This window comes from Protobothrops mucrosquamatus, unplaced genomic scaffold (genome assembly GCF_001527695.2).
Source record: "Protobothrops mucrosquamatus isolate PMUCROS unplaced genomic scaffold, P.Mucros_1.0 scaffold_211, whole genome shotgun sequence".
Classification (NCBI taxonomy): Eukaryota; Metazoa; Chordata; class Lepidosauria; order Squamata; family Viperidae; genus Protobothrops; species Protobothrops mucrosquamatus.
Window position 1 is genome coordinate 41,744 of NW_015386287.1, and position 14,619 is coordinate 56,362.

The window sequence follows — 14,619 nt, forward strand, 5'->3', positions numbered from 1 at the left end:
ACCCTCTGGAACGAACTACCCCCCGAGATTCGGATGATTCCGGATCTCTTAACCTTCCGCCGCGCCCTCAAGACATGGCTTTTTCAGCAAGCGGGACTGACCTAGGGTGAATTTTTAAATAGGGACAATTTTTAATGATTTTAAACAAGACACAGCTACAAATATTTGGTTTTTAATTGGCTTTTATAGGGAAATGTTTGTATTGTTTTTTAATATGCTGTGAGCCGCCCTGAGTCCCATGGGGGAGAAGGGCGGCATATAAGTCTTATTAATAAATAATAAATAAATAAATAAATAAACAAATTCGTTATAGCCAATGGCCAACTTTTGCTGGAAATCATGGTTACATGACCACAGGATGCTGCCCTAAAATAAGAGCCAGTTACCAAGCGCCCAAAATGTGATCACATGACCATGAAGGGAGTACAGTTTCAGAACTTCAAAAAGATTTTGAGGCGGGAGACGTCTGTCGTAACATTGAACATCACAACCAACCAGTTATTAAGCAAGGATTATCTGCAGTATAAATAAAGTAATGTTTTCATAAGTTAGAGTATAATTGCTTCAGTCAACTTGTTTCATAAGAAAGAGTATAATCTTATTAAACTCTAATCTTTTATAAAAAGCGATTAAGTAAAATGCCATTGGTCCTTCACCTCTGCTATTATAATTGTAACAATGGACTATCCAGACAAAATATGCTTCCTCTCAATCATTGCCAAGAGATCTGTACCCAAAGATAGTATACTTAAACAAATTTAATTGTAAATAAGACTATGTCACTGATTACAAATTTGACTGAATTAAAGGATTAATCATGGTCAAAATACATCACCAGTCTTATGATCTAATTCAAGTGAAATCAGAATTGTTTCCCTATTTTCCCTAGCAACCAATGCAAAAAACCCCACTAAATTTATTATGATAAATATGTTTAATTCTATTATTTTCAGGCATCTTACTTACTAGGCAGTTAGTCTAAATGTTTTTGTATCTGACAGGTGGTTAATTTTTATAATACTTGACCTTGTTTTCAATTATAATTTTGCTGGATACAGTTTTTGTTTCTATAAAGGTTGTAGATTTTAGCCAGTTGAATTGCAGTTCATTTTCTTAGTCTTTTCTGCTACATCTAATGAAATATTTCATATTCTGCTCAACATTAATGTTGAGCATTTATATACATCAAATATAATTAACTTTTTTCATTAATATTGTTATCACCCATGCTTGGATACTTCTTTAAAAATGCCAAAAATGCTTACCAAAATAACTCCCAAACTCCAGAGGTCACAGGATTCATCATAACCATTATGGTTTAAGAGCTCTGGAGCAGCATAATGAAGGGTAAAACATGGAGTTCTAAGAGGCTGATTGTCTGAAGGTTTTAATCGGGCAAATCCAAAATCAATTATTTTTATTTCTGAATTATCACTTTCATCTGTGAATAATAAATTCTAAAAAAAAGTATTAGAGAAGTAGAGTTAATTTCTCATAATAGCAAGAATGCTGAAATGATTTTTTTTTTACTGATGACAAAAGATAACTCTTTGTTATATCTTACACATTCAGGAAATCTTTTCTCTAAAAGCCTAATCATCAAGAATAAAAAAAAAACAACTAAAGCAATACATCATTCAAAGACCACTCATTTAGCAATCATTTGAAGTTATGATGGCATTAAACAAGGAGACTTATGGCTGTTCATCATAGTTGTAATCATTGCATCACATGATCATCATTTGGGCACAGTGCTCTATTGTCATGTGTTTGCCATTTGCAATCTTCACTGCCACCTTCCATTAAGCAAAATCAACCACAAATGGTGATAATAAGACTACAGGATGCCAGGGCCATGTGGGATTCACCTAACAACAGCATCTGAAACTGCTGCAAATGCCATCATAAGTCATATGGTCATGTGACACTGCACTTTCCAAGTACATCTCTTAGTGATAGATTTCCATTGTCAAATGAGGACGACCAGTGTAGTGAAAAGTAGGGCAGGGCATGCTTAAAAAAATGATTTAATAAAGTGCCTCAGACCTCACCTCTCAAGTACTCACTAAACTAGCTAGTAATTTTTTCAGATTTTCACAGGAACAAATACAGCGTTAAGAAATACACTCATCAAAAGTTAATGCAACTCTTAATGCAGCATCAGTTTTTTTCATGCTTATATGGAAGGCTGAAAAAATCTGCTTTAATGAGTAGAAGACACTGTCTATGCAAATAAGCACTGAAAAAAATCATACAAAATTATTGGATTTATTTAATAGCTTCTTAAGAACAACTGAGATCTATACACTCAAATGTTTATTCGAAGCAGTATCTTCTATTTCAATTTAATTTGTTAGCCCTTCAGCATTACAGAACAGATCAGGAAATGAACTCCACAGGAAGGCTAAAACTCCTGCCCTTTCTTCCTAATGTTATCTCATTTCTCTGGACTCAGCCTCTTTCACTAGATAATGGGGGAAAGGGCAGGTTAAAAAATAATAATAACATGAGCTCTTACATATTGCTGTCAAAATCATCTTCCTTACTCTGCACCCATTAAATCCTTGCCTAAGCATAGTTTTTCTTATAGGATGATTTCAAATACCGTATTTATCGGCGTATAACACGCACTTTTTCCCCCTGAAAATAGGGGGCAAATGATGTGTGCGTGTTATACGCCGATATAATGTTAAGAAGCCATGTTTTTAAGTTTTTTTCCTGAAATTTCCCTCTTAAAATGAAGGTGCGTGTTATACACCTGTGCGTGTTATACGCCGATAAATACGGTAATTTTCTTCTACATACAGAAATCTTCCATTAGCAGAATGGTGTGTTTCAATTTCTCCTCTTCCCACAATTCCAGTGAAGTGAAATTTACTAACTTAGAACATAAGCTGTGTAGTTCTAACATTAAGCCGGAAAACAATGCATGCATAATAGACTCAATTTAACAAATAAAACTAATACAAATACAAAGAAGGTTATACAAGTAGTCCTCAACTTACGATCAAAATTTCTGTTATTAAGTGAGACATTTGTTAAGTGAATTTTGCTCCATTTTACAATCTTTCTTGCCACAGTTGTTAAGTGAATCACTGCAGTTAAGTTAGTGACAAGGTTGTTAAGTGAATGTGGCGTCTCCATTCCATGACTGTCAGACACTGTAACCCATCATAAATATGAGTCAGTTGCCAAGCATCTGAATTTTGAGCATGCTGCAATAGTCGTAAGTGTGAAAAACAGTCATAAGGGTCACTTTTTTCAGTGCCATTGTAACTCTGAATGGTCACTAAATAAACTGTTGTAAGTTGAGGAATGCCTGTATTATAGGACAGGACAGTAGGCAATTGACTAAATGACACCTCTCCTAACTCACAGGTTATGTATCTCTTATGAGAAAATATCACCTTACTATTGATAGATAACTTATCCCTATCTTAAGATTTTTATAAATATTTTATTATGTTTTTATTTATATCAATTATTAAAAAAATACAGCCATAACAAAGTAAAGGAGAATAAAAGAATTAATAAGAAAGGTGAGAATGGTCAGACTTCATAGGCTTCACACATTTCCTAAATTCATACCTCAGGTTTTAAATCTCTGTGTACTACTCCCACATCATGCATATGGCTCACTGCAGAAACTAATCTGCGCATGATATAACTAGCTTCAGTTTCACTGAAGTACTTCTTTTTCTGGATGCGTTCAAGTAATTCTCCCCCTTTCAGTAGTTCCATTACTAGAAACGTGTGGAGCTAAAAACAAATACAATTTTTAGAAAAATGTATTTCTAAATGTAGAAGAGAAATAATTAGTTGGACAGATTTACTATTCAATTAAAATATAAATACAGCTCTGAAAATTCTTTCAACTGATATATTGTAATTCAACTGATATATGGTAATTGTAATATATTGTAATTTTACAACCTTTCTTGCCACAGTTGTTAAGTGAATCACTGCAGTGATTTGACACTGCAGGAGTCAAATTAGATTCCACCATCAAAATGATTCTTCTATGACACCCTCCTGAGTTTTAGAAGAACCCACAAAATTTGTTCTGGCAGTTTAGCTCCAAAAATGAAATCCCACCGAGCAAGTAAGCATCTCATCACATACTCTGAGTTCCAACAACTGAGAATTTGATATGTTTTGGGTTATTTGCTAACTAACCCTGGAAAGAAGTTGATATATCCTGATTAAACAGCATTTCGCTGTTCTATATAAAAGGTTAATATTTTGAAATTAGTAAACCCTGTAGTTTAAATAATGCTAAAGAAGATCCTCCTATAATTATTTCATTGGGTACAGCCAAAGCCTAAATGCTGATATTTAAGTTTTCCTTTCTTTCCCTTCAAGATCATTTACCATAAATTAGAATTCCTCTGAAAATACAAGAGGGATTTTTATTTCACTTTTTATATAGTATTATTAGACAATGAATATAACAAGACTTTAATAGTTAGGATGAAAAAGGCAGGCCCACATTGCTAAATACTAGAATATTTCTATCCAGAATTGAGAAAGGGGTTGAATTTATACTGGCTATCACACCTTTCATCAGACTGGCCCCAACTGGCTTCTCTCTGACAAGTAAAGTGTTGATCAAATTTGGGAATAAAACATTTATTCTAATCTTTTTGTGGGTCTTTTATTGACAACTCTTCTGAGTCATTTTGTTGAATTAGCAATGTACACATGCAATAAATAAATAATCCCCACAACAAAATATTATTTTGCATCTTCTGGATAGCTATATGTACTTTTAGAAAAAAATAAGTTAGGGTTCAATTAGTTGTTGGAGATATAGTGCTCAAAGCAATGTTAATTCATATAGTGAGGTTCTTTCTGGGATAGAAAATATTTCACATACAATTTTACTCTAAAAGTTTCCACATTTTTTGTAAGTATTAAGTTTATTTAAATAATTTACTAATAGTTAGAAACTAACAGGATCAACAGAAATGTATTTTGTTCTCTTTCTTTATTTGTGTGTGTGTGTGTGTGTGCGCGCGCGCGCGCATGTACTATACCAAAAGTCAAGCCCTATATAAATATAAATTACACTAAATGTTCAAAAAAGTTGCTATTTTCTTTTAAATACTTTCTTACTTATTTGACATATGATAGTTGAACATTCCTAAGTACAATAACAATTTCTCTGAAAAAAAAATAGTTAATAAAGCATGTTGTGATTGGCCAATCACAACATGCTTTGTTAACTATTAATTAATAGTTAATAGACTTGGTACATTCTCTTTATTAACTATTAATTAATAGTTAATAGACTTTTGGTACATTCTCTATATAAAGGCGTGTGTATGCATGAGTATAGATAAACAGACAGAGAGACACAAAGAAGTAGACACTGCATAATAGAAAAAACATCTTTCCCCATTTCTCATTTTTTCTCATGAAATGAGCTGACTTAAATTTAATTATTTAATGTATAACTTAGCATGGAAATAAATACAGAATATAAGTAAAGGTTAATTTAGTAAATAAGTAAGGATGTTTGCAGTTTTTCCCTTCTCTAGCTTGTAAAATAGTTTTTTTAATTTTTTTTAATTAAGATATATAATAGCATCTTCTATGGTAGGTAAGTCCACAATAGCTTTACACTATAATAAATATATTTATTTCTTAACAGAGTAGCTGTTCTGGCAGAGTCTATTAGTGCCTCCCAACACAATATAGAACAATAATTAATTTAACTGAAGAGGTGAAAGGAAAGAAGATTTGAAAGTTAAAATGTTTCCATAGCTTGTAACAGAAAAAACTAACAGTAAAATCCTTCTATATACTGTCTTGTGTTCCTTTCATTTTCATTTAGCATGTTTCTAATATTCACACCACCCTTTCTTGCTTGCTTTCTAAAGATTAGGCAGAGCAAAAATACAGAAAGCAAAGCATATTGCAATACCTGATCGTGATAAATTTCATGCAATTTTACAACATTGGGATGTCCTTCGCAGAGTTTTAAAGCTGTAATTTCTCTCTGAGTGTTGACTTCTAGCCTGAAAAATTAAGTCAGTGAATATTATGATAAAACAAACTTCTGATTTGACAATGCTATCTTTATAAATTAGACTGCAAAGTTTTATTAAAATATTTCCTTAGATGTAAACAATGTGCCTTAAAACCCACGTCCTAATGTAATGATTATCCAACAGTTTTCAACCTGACAAAGGAGAAGATTAAGATCCTTGTAACATTAAGAACTTGTACCTTTGTATTCTTCACATTGTATGATTGAGGGTAAGAACTGTTTCCATTTCTTATCTTTATCAGAAAGTGTGTAGTCTATTCTTTGTTGGACAGATCCTACACTGAGTACTAATTTCAGCTCAAAAGACAATATTTAAAAAGGATTTCACCCCCAAAATATAAAAATAGAAATAAGAAGATATTAACTATCTGTAGACACAAACTAGATGTGTTCAGTGCTCAAAACAGAAGACTGATGGGTCAGAATACATGACTCTTGAATCATCTGAAGGGATGTCACACAAAAAAAAACCCTAAAAACTATTTTCTACTATCTTAGAATGCAACACTTAATCAGAATATTCCTTCCTGTAACTTATTAGGAAAAAACCTCCTAAGAATAAGAGCAGCTTCACAGTGAAACCAATAACCAAATAAGAAGACAGGCTTTCCATCACTAAATGGATCAGTTTCCTTTATTCATTGAGCAGTTGAATGGCCTTGATGACTCAAGGGTTGAAGTATGTGCTGTAAGTATTTAAAATGTTTCAATATTTTTATGTAAGAGAGTTGTTTGTTTCAACTAAACATAATCTTTTAAAGCATTTACGTTGTTAACAAATAATTTTCCCTCAGAATGGAGGTGAATGGCAGCTTATATAAAAATATAGATAAACATATATAATCATCATGCTGCTCCCTTTTAGACCGAGCAAAGTTTAGAAAGAAAATAAAAAATAGGAGATCCGAACTTTAACATAATGAGATAAAAAAAAGGAAAGAGAATATACCACTTTCCCAGGAGGACATACCTAGCCACTATGGGTTTTTTTTTTACCATGCTTCTTATTTTCCCAGACATTTTACTGTAAAATTATAATGATTCCACTGCCTCAGGATTTCATCCAAAATGTTATAATTTTAATTTTGCTACTGTGCTGTCCTGAACATCTTAAGCTGTTCAGAGAATATTTAAATTGCAGGCTTTTGTAGAAATTAACACTATTTTTTAAAAAATAAATAATGTATTGGTTGTTTTTATACCTTTTACTGATTATTTTTACTGCATATTCACGTCTAGTTTTCTTGTGTAAGCATTTTCGACAGATGGAAAAACTACCTTCTCCCAGTGGTTTTTCTTTTAAGTCCAGCTCATAGTGGAGATAAAATGGAGAGTCCTGAAATGAAATACTTTATTTTATTTATTAACAGTTACTGAATAAAATAAAAAATAGACAACCATAAGCATATACACTTAAATGGCATGTGCAAAAGGAACTTCATTACCAGATAGTTTGGGCTAAGAAAAAAACTTATTATTAACAAGTTGCTTATTCATCAATGCTTCAAGTAGTATTAGCCGAGGCCAGGTATATTACTGTGTCCATGTATGCCCATGACACTGTTTATATTACTATATGTGTATGTTTCTGTATTTGTTCAAGAATATATAAGCAAATCTGCAGCGCTTTCTAGACTAAGCTTATTCTAAGTGGTATGAAAACATGCACGTAAGAACTTCCCTGATAGACCTGGATAAAGCTTAATACAGTATTCTATGCCTTACATCAGCTAACTAAATGAACCTATGTCAAATGTCAGCTAATAAGCAGGATATAAGAGTTTTACTGTTACTTTAAAAAAAAATCCATTGCTTACTAGGTTATTAGCAAAAGAAGCCCAAATTATAAGATATTCTTGTATCACAGCAAAGAAAACTATTAAGTTTTATATTTCACATTAAAATATGTTATGTACTAGAGAATTATTTTATATGCTTGAATGGTTAATGGTTACGACTACCTTCATCATAGCACTTCTCGCAATATTTGTAACTCCAGGTTGGCTATGTTTTGTCAGAAAACAAACTGGATCCATAATGGCTGCATTGTGTTTGAATAAGATGGAAGGAGCAACAAAAGAATATCCCTAAACGATAAAGAAACCAAACATCAGTTATGTGCAAAATTTTAAATTATCTAATTTTAGCTCTAATGTCAATATTAGGTTAATCATACTTGGAAAAAAATAACAATCACTGTTTGAACACTCCACTCAGTTGAAGGAAATAATACAACATTATATAATCACAGAAAAACTTGCTTGAAAGACATTATCTTCTGATACACAAAATTAAAAATTTTAAAATACTAGTCTATGCATCAAAATATATTTATATATGTGTCTTCAGACAGCCTGTTAAAATGCAACTGATCAATTATTTTGGAAGTAAAGGAACTAAATATTATTAGCACCAACTTATTCTGCAATATATTCTATGAGAAGACATAGACTTTGTAAATGACTGCTAATAGATTAAACCTGTGTAGTATAAATAAATAGAGTAAAATTGGTCTAAATCGATATATTTTTATAGCTGCTGGTTCAAAGAATGGCATTTGCAAAATAATGAGTCTGTGTGGAAATGGTAAACGGTATGTTCCAAATGGCCGAGGAGGTAGCCAATCTTGATTGATCAGAGAAGGCAGCATCAATTTGTCATGAGAAGTAAGCAAGCTGAAATGGTTTTAAAAAATGATTGTTTGGCTTTGCTTTAATTGGTAACATCCCAATTAACCATCTTATGGTCAGGAAGAGCTCTAGCCACCTCCAGAGTCCTAATCTTTCCACTTCCCTTCTCTGGTATGTAATATGAGAAGAAAATAGAAAACAATCATTTCCATTTTACATTATCTGCAAAATAGTGAATTTTCTGAATCCTAATCCATGGTATATATTTCATTTGAAGGAGTCATTTCATAATCATGGTATGAAATTGCTATATTTAAAAATAAAACTAACCACAATTTATTGAGTTCAGAAGGGATGATAAACTATGCTGGAGAAGGAGTATGGAAAATATGCCCAATCAATTTATTTCAATGTCTAAATTTTGCTATAACGTGCATGGAGAACAATTAACTGATTAGTGCTTACTTGCTATTACTTCAACCTGGCCATTAACCCAGCTCATTTTCCCATGCACAAATTTCAATGGGTGAATGAACAAGATTCCTTTCTTCCTCTTAACAAAAAAGAAATTCCTAGTAATCTCCTGCACTATACACATATGTTTGTATTTTTTATTGTACAAGAAAGCTTCAAAATGATCATGAGAAAGAGGTATGTGAGGGGAAGGCGATTAATACAAAATATACAAATATAATGAAAGGTTTCGAAATATTCCATTTTAAAAGCACAAAACATCTATAACTTACTTATTTATATGGATTTACTTATCACATTTTATTCAATTATTGGCAATTTGCAACAATTACCACATCCATAATACAGGTAACACTACTGACAATAAAACACCCATAATAAACATAAAACATTAAATTATCCTCCATAAACAATAAGCAGTAAAACATACACCGTATAATATAATGAAAGTAAAATACTTTCATAGTCTCTGTTATACAACCTCATGATAGTTAAATTACATCTTTCAGATGACAATTAACAGAACAGTAGCAGCAATACAGCATTCAAATTTATTTATTTATTTATTTATTTATTTTATTTAATTGAATTTTTACCCCGCCCTTCTCCTTGCGGACTCAGGGCGGCTTTATGGAATATCTCAGTCTGTAATGCTTTCCAGAAGGCAATTACAATGGCTTCTAATCTAATAGGCCAGTGGTTCTCAACCTGTGGGTCGGGACCCCATTTGGGGTCGATCGACCATTTCACGGGGGTCGCCAAGCAAGGCTGTCCACCATTTTTTTTGTCCGCCATTTTTTTTGTCCGCCATTTTTTTCCCCTTTTCCGGCGGGTGCCTTACCTCCCTTGGGCTGGGCCAGCTGGTGGTCGGCCTGCTCCGTCTCTGCCGCTTGCCAGCTACGCCTCGGCCGGCGCAGGGGGCGGGACCACGCATGCGCAGCGCTCCCGGGCAGGGAAAGTCCTCGACTTACGACCGGTTGGGTAGTCCTTGACTTACGACCGGTTTAGTCCTCGACTTACGACCGGTTTAGTCCACGACTTATGACCGGTTTAGTCCTCGACTTACGACCGGTTGGGGTCGCGGCATTAAAAAGGTTGAGAACCACTGTAATAGGCAAAGGGAGCCTGTCCCTTCAAGTTGGTGTTGTGGTAGAACAACACTGCCTCCCGATTTGAACCCCACACACTATCTCACTGAAAAGTAGAATTATCAAGAGTTTATTATTCAGGCTAGATAAGCAGTCCTGGAGATACTTCAATGCCAAGACATAGAGGAGTATATTTATCAAAACCAGTCCTTTGAATTGCACAGAGAAGTTTATGGATAATTGTGCGGGTCCTTCTTGTAAGTTGTGTAAAATGTTCATTTTCCAGTACCTGAGCCTCTGCATTTTATTTATTTCAATTTGCATTGTTAAGTTAGTAACAGTTATTAAGTGAATCTGGTCCCCATTGACTTTGCTTGTCAGAAGGTCGCAAAAGTGACCTCAGGATACTGCAATTGTCATAAATATGAGCCTGTTGCCAAGCATCCGAATTTTGATCATGGGGATGCTGCAATAGTCATAAGTGTGAAAAACGGTCATAAGCCCCTATTTTCAGTGCTGTTGTAACTTTGAATAATCATTAAACAAACTGTTGTAAGCCAAGGACTACGTGTATTGACTTAATCTTGCTACACTCACTTCAGTTTATTTTTAAATAAACCCGACTGATTTGCCCGTTTTATAATAATTATATCCAAAATAGGTTTATAGTATGTTTAAGTATAGCAATATAGTCATAACTGCTTACATGATTTATTTTATATTTCACCTGGTGTTTTTTTAACTTTGTGGATACAATATTTAAATTGTTTCCAGTGCCCTCCACAATTAGATTCTCAGAGCTATCGAGTATATATGGCCTAGAACAAGCATTAATTTAAACAAGAACTGGTTGGTATTTCTATAGCTACTCTATCACCTACAAACGATATGCTTTTCACGTCTGGCACTTATAAGCAATATACTTTTCAAGTCCAACTAGCATTTCTGGATGTTTCCTTTATCTTACTATTATCTTTTACTTCCTATCTCTATACAATTTGTATTACCTGTCCCTAAACCCTCCTATGCCACTGACAGATGACAATTTATACTTCCCAGCCTGTTTCTACATTTCTGCCTTATTTTGCAAGCATTCTATGTCCAATCTTCTACCTGTTCTTCTTTCCACAACTGTCTCATTACAATTTCATCTTGTATTCCTCAGTTTATCCTCTCTGCAGGCAAAACAACACCAACCATAGAGAAAACAAAATAATTTTCCTTCCCCTGAGAGGCCATGGAATCTCCCTAGTGCATTAATCAGCCCATAAGCAAGTTTTCCCAAACCTTGTTACGATTTTAAATTTGCAAAGATTAGATGCACAAGCTATTTTTCTTATTTTATTCTGAAGCTTATAACACTACAGATTTAAATCATTTATCAATAATGGAATCTCAATTTCTGAAATATTATTTTTTGTAAGGGAAATGTCTGGAAAATCAAAAACCTAATATTAAGTTTCTTTTCAATTTTTTTCTTTGTATGTAATCAATCACTTGTTTCAATCAAACTAATCAATCACTAATTTCAGCTGTTGGGTCACAAATAATATTAGATGACATTTCATTATTTTATATCTCTTTGCAATCTATTATGTGCCAGTTATATTTAATATGCCCCAAAGAAACCTACTTTTTAAAAAAGACTTTCTCTTAATACTGGAATAGAATTCTGTATGGGAATGCAAGTGATGAAACATGCAAAATCCACAACATACATATTTATCCGAGACATTAGGATGCAGGTATGTAAGTGCACAGTTTCCAATATTGATGTAGCTTCACTTTGCTATTGATACATATCCTTTAGACACACTCTTCTCTAAAGGATAACTATATCTGACATAGCAGTGATTATTTAGTGTTCTTGTATATACTCATTTTAATACGGTGCTTGTCTATACTAGTTTTAATATATCTCTTCCAAAACTCCAGTTGCCAGTCACTTCAATCATTTTAATAATAGGATGGATGGATGGTCTTATTTAATCTGTAAATTATCTCTCCACAAAACTTTAGTAATATTATTATATGGCTGGAATTTTCCAGTTACCTGGAATAGCTTGTCCGCAGCCTCTGAAGTTGTTGCTGGAGAATATGTTGGATCCATTTCTGTAAACTCCTCTGCAAAATTACTAACATCCAACTCATCACGAATTATTGGTTTAAATGGAGCAGACACTTTTTTGGCAGCCAAGTCATTCCAATTTATTTTCTGAACCAATATATTAAATTAAACATAGAAAAGAATGAGCAGACAAAAAGGTAATTGTTTCAGTTGTCAATATACATTGTTCAGAGAAAATAGATCATGTCAGCTTCCCATTTACATCTATTCAAATATAATTGGACTTATTTGATGCGTCGGATTGTAGAATTAATTAAGATTTACAGGTAGTCCTCAACTTACAACAGTTCATTCAGTGACTATTTGAAGTTACAACAGGACTGGAAAAAAATGACTTATGACCGTTTTACACACTTGCAACCATTGCAATTTCCCCATGGTCATGTGATAAAAATTTGGCTGCTTTGCAACTGACTCATATTTATGACAGTTGCAGTGTCACGGGATCATGTGATCATATTTGCGACCTGACAAGCAAGTCTATCTAGAAGCCAGATTCACTTAACAACTGTGTTACTAACTTAGCAATTGCAGTGATTCACTTAACAACTGTGGCAAGAAAGGTCATAAAATGGGGCAAAATTCATTTAACAATTCTCTCACTTAGCAACAAAGATTTTGGGCTCAATTGTGGTCGTAAGTCGAGGACTACCTGTATTATTGGCAAATATACTTAAGGATAAATTGCTGAATGGTTCATCATGATCACCATTCAAAGAAACTGCTTAATGAATGACAAATAATTATTCATATATTTTTGAAAAAGTAAGGAGGCATTATTTATTGACTGATTACAGTCATATCCTGCATTGAATATGGCTCCTACACAGGTAGGAGCAATGCACAAAAGTACACCTTTTGAGATTATCAGGCTTGTGCCCCATCCAGCAATGCAAAAGCTTCATTTGTAAATTTGTAAATTTGAGATAAATGTTCTTAGAAAATGGTGGCCCTCTATTTGTTAAGTGTTCCCCACCAGCTCTAAAGCCTAAATGGTAAAGGGGATGGCAGAGGCAATGTGCTGTCTTTTATTACCTGCCAAACTGTGAAATGATTTAACCATAATTAAAATGTCCTTAAAATATAAAAAGGAAAAACTTACAGCACTTTATACTAGAACAATTAAGCAAATTCAGATTCAAGGTTCTGCTAAAATATGTGAATCTGTTTCAGAGGGCACTTAAATACAGAAGGAATCTGATGTTTCTCTCCAGGGATTTAATCTTACAGTAATATTATTGAAAAAACTTTATTTCTAGTATCTGCTGCATATTATCTACAAAAATAGCCAATAAAAAAACGAGCAGTTTATAACAAAGACAAAATTGATTTTACCTTGAAGAAGGGATGTTGTTTGATTTCATCAGCACTCCCTGAACCACAACCCAATCTTTTCTTGGGATCTTTCATTAGAAGACACTGAATTAAATCTTTAGCTAACGCAGTCATTTCTTGTGGATATGGAGGTTCACTTTTTAATATTCTCCTGAAGTAAAAGGATAGTTGCTGATTTTGGGAATTCTAAAACTAACTAAAATGTATTCATTGCCCTGCAATAACAGCTGGAAAAAAAATATACAACAAGGCAACAAACTGCAGTTAAAATATACTGTATTATTTATTCTAAATAAAATTAAAACAGTAAAACAGTAACTTAAAACAATCAAAGAGCAGTTACTTAAAAGCAGAGATAAACTAGCATAAATAAAACAACCGCAAGCCTAAATTTAGAAAAAAATAAATAAAAGGCCATGTAAATAAGAAATTGTTCTGTTACTAAGAAAGAAAAGCAAAGCCAATCAAGAAATGTTAGATATCCTAGTCTAAGGCAAACATTTCCATGTCTGCTCCTAGTACTCACTCCCTTACTTGCAGGAACAAGAGAACAAAGCCACCAAAGACGGCTGTACTGCTTAAGCAGAAATATGCAGGAAGGAAAAAGGCATGCTACTGTATACTGTACTGTGATCCTAAATTGTGAAGCATTTAAAATTTTAGTATTTTGAATTCAACTCCCAAACAAACCAAATGTCAAGCTTCGCAGAGTGACCAAGCTAGTTCAGACATAACTGCTTCGCAGCTTGCCAACAGCTTGCGGGAAGGGGGGGAGAATGGAATGTGAGCCGTTAGCAACTGCCGGCTAGATCGTTAGACAAGTAAGGACATGTGGAGATATGTTTATTGAAGATTGTGGATTCTCTCATAACAACTGCCTAACTTGCAATTGGGCAATGTGATCTGTACGAA

At 33.5% G+C, this 14,619-nt stretch overlaps 1 protein-coding gene across 1 annotated transcript in view; it reads right to left on the reverse strand.

Moving 5' to 3' along the window:
* The window catches only part of RPS6KA5 (ribosomal protein S6 kinase A5), a 40,560-nt gene that overhangs the window by 7,353 nt on the left and 18,588 nt on the right, over nt 1-14,619 (reverse strand). The window contains exons 8-14 of the mRNA XM_015826643.2: nt 13,708-13,858; nt 12,298-12,459; nt 8,014-8,139; nt 7,255-7,388; nt 5,927-6,020; nt 3,589-3,759; nt 1,266-1,457 (exon numbers count right to left, since the gene is read on the reverse strand). Coding sequence (XP_015682129.2) covers nt 1,266-1,457; nt 3,589-3,759; nt 5,927-6,020; nt 7,255-7,388; nt 8,014-8,139; nt 12,298-12,459; nt 13,708-13,858 — 1,030 coding nt within the window. The remainder of the gene's footprint in view (nt 1-1,265; nt 1,458-3,588; nt 3,760-5,926; nt 6,021-7,254; nt 7,389-8,013; nt 8,140-12,297; nt 12,460-13,707; nt 13,859-14,619) is intronic.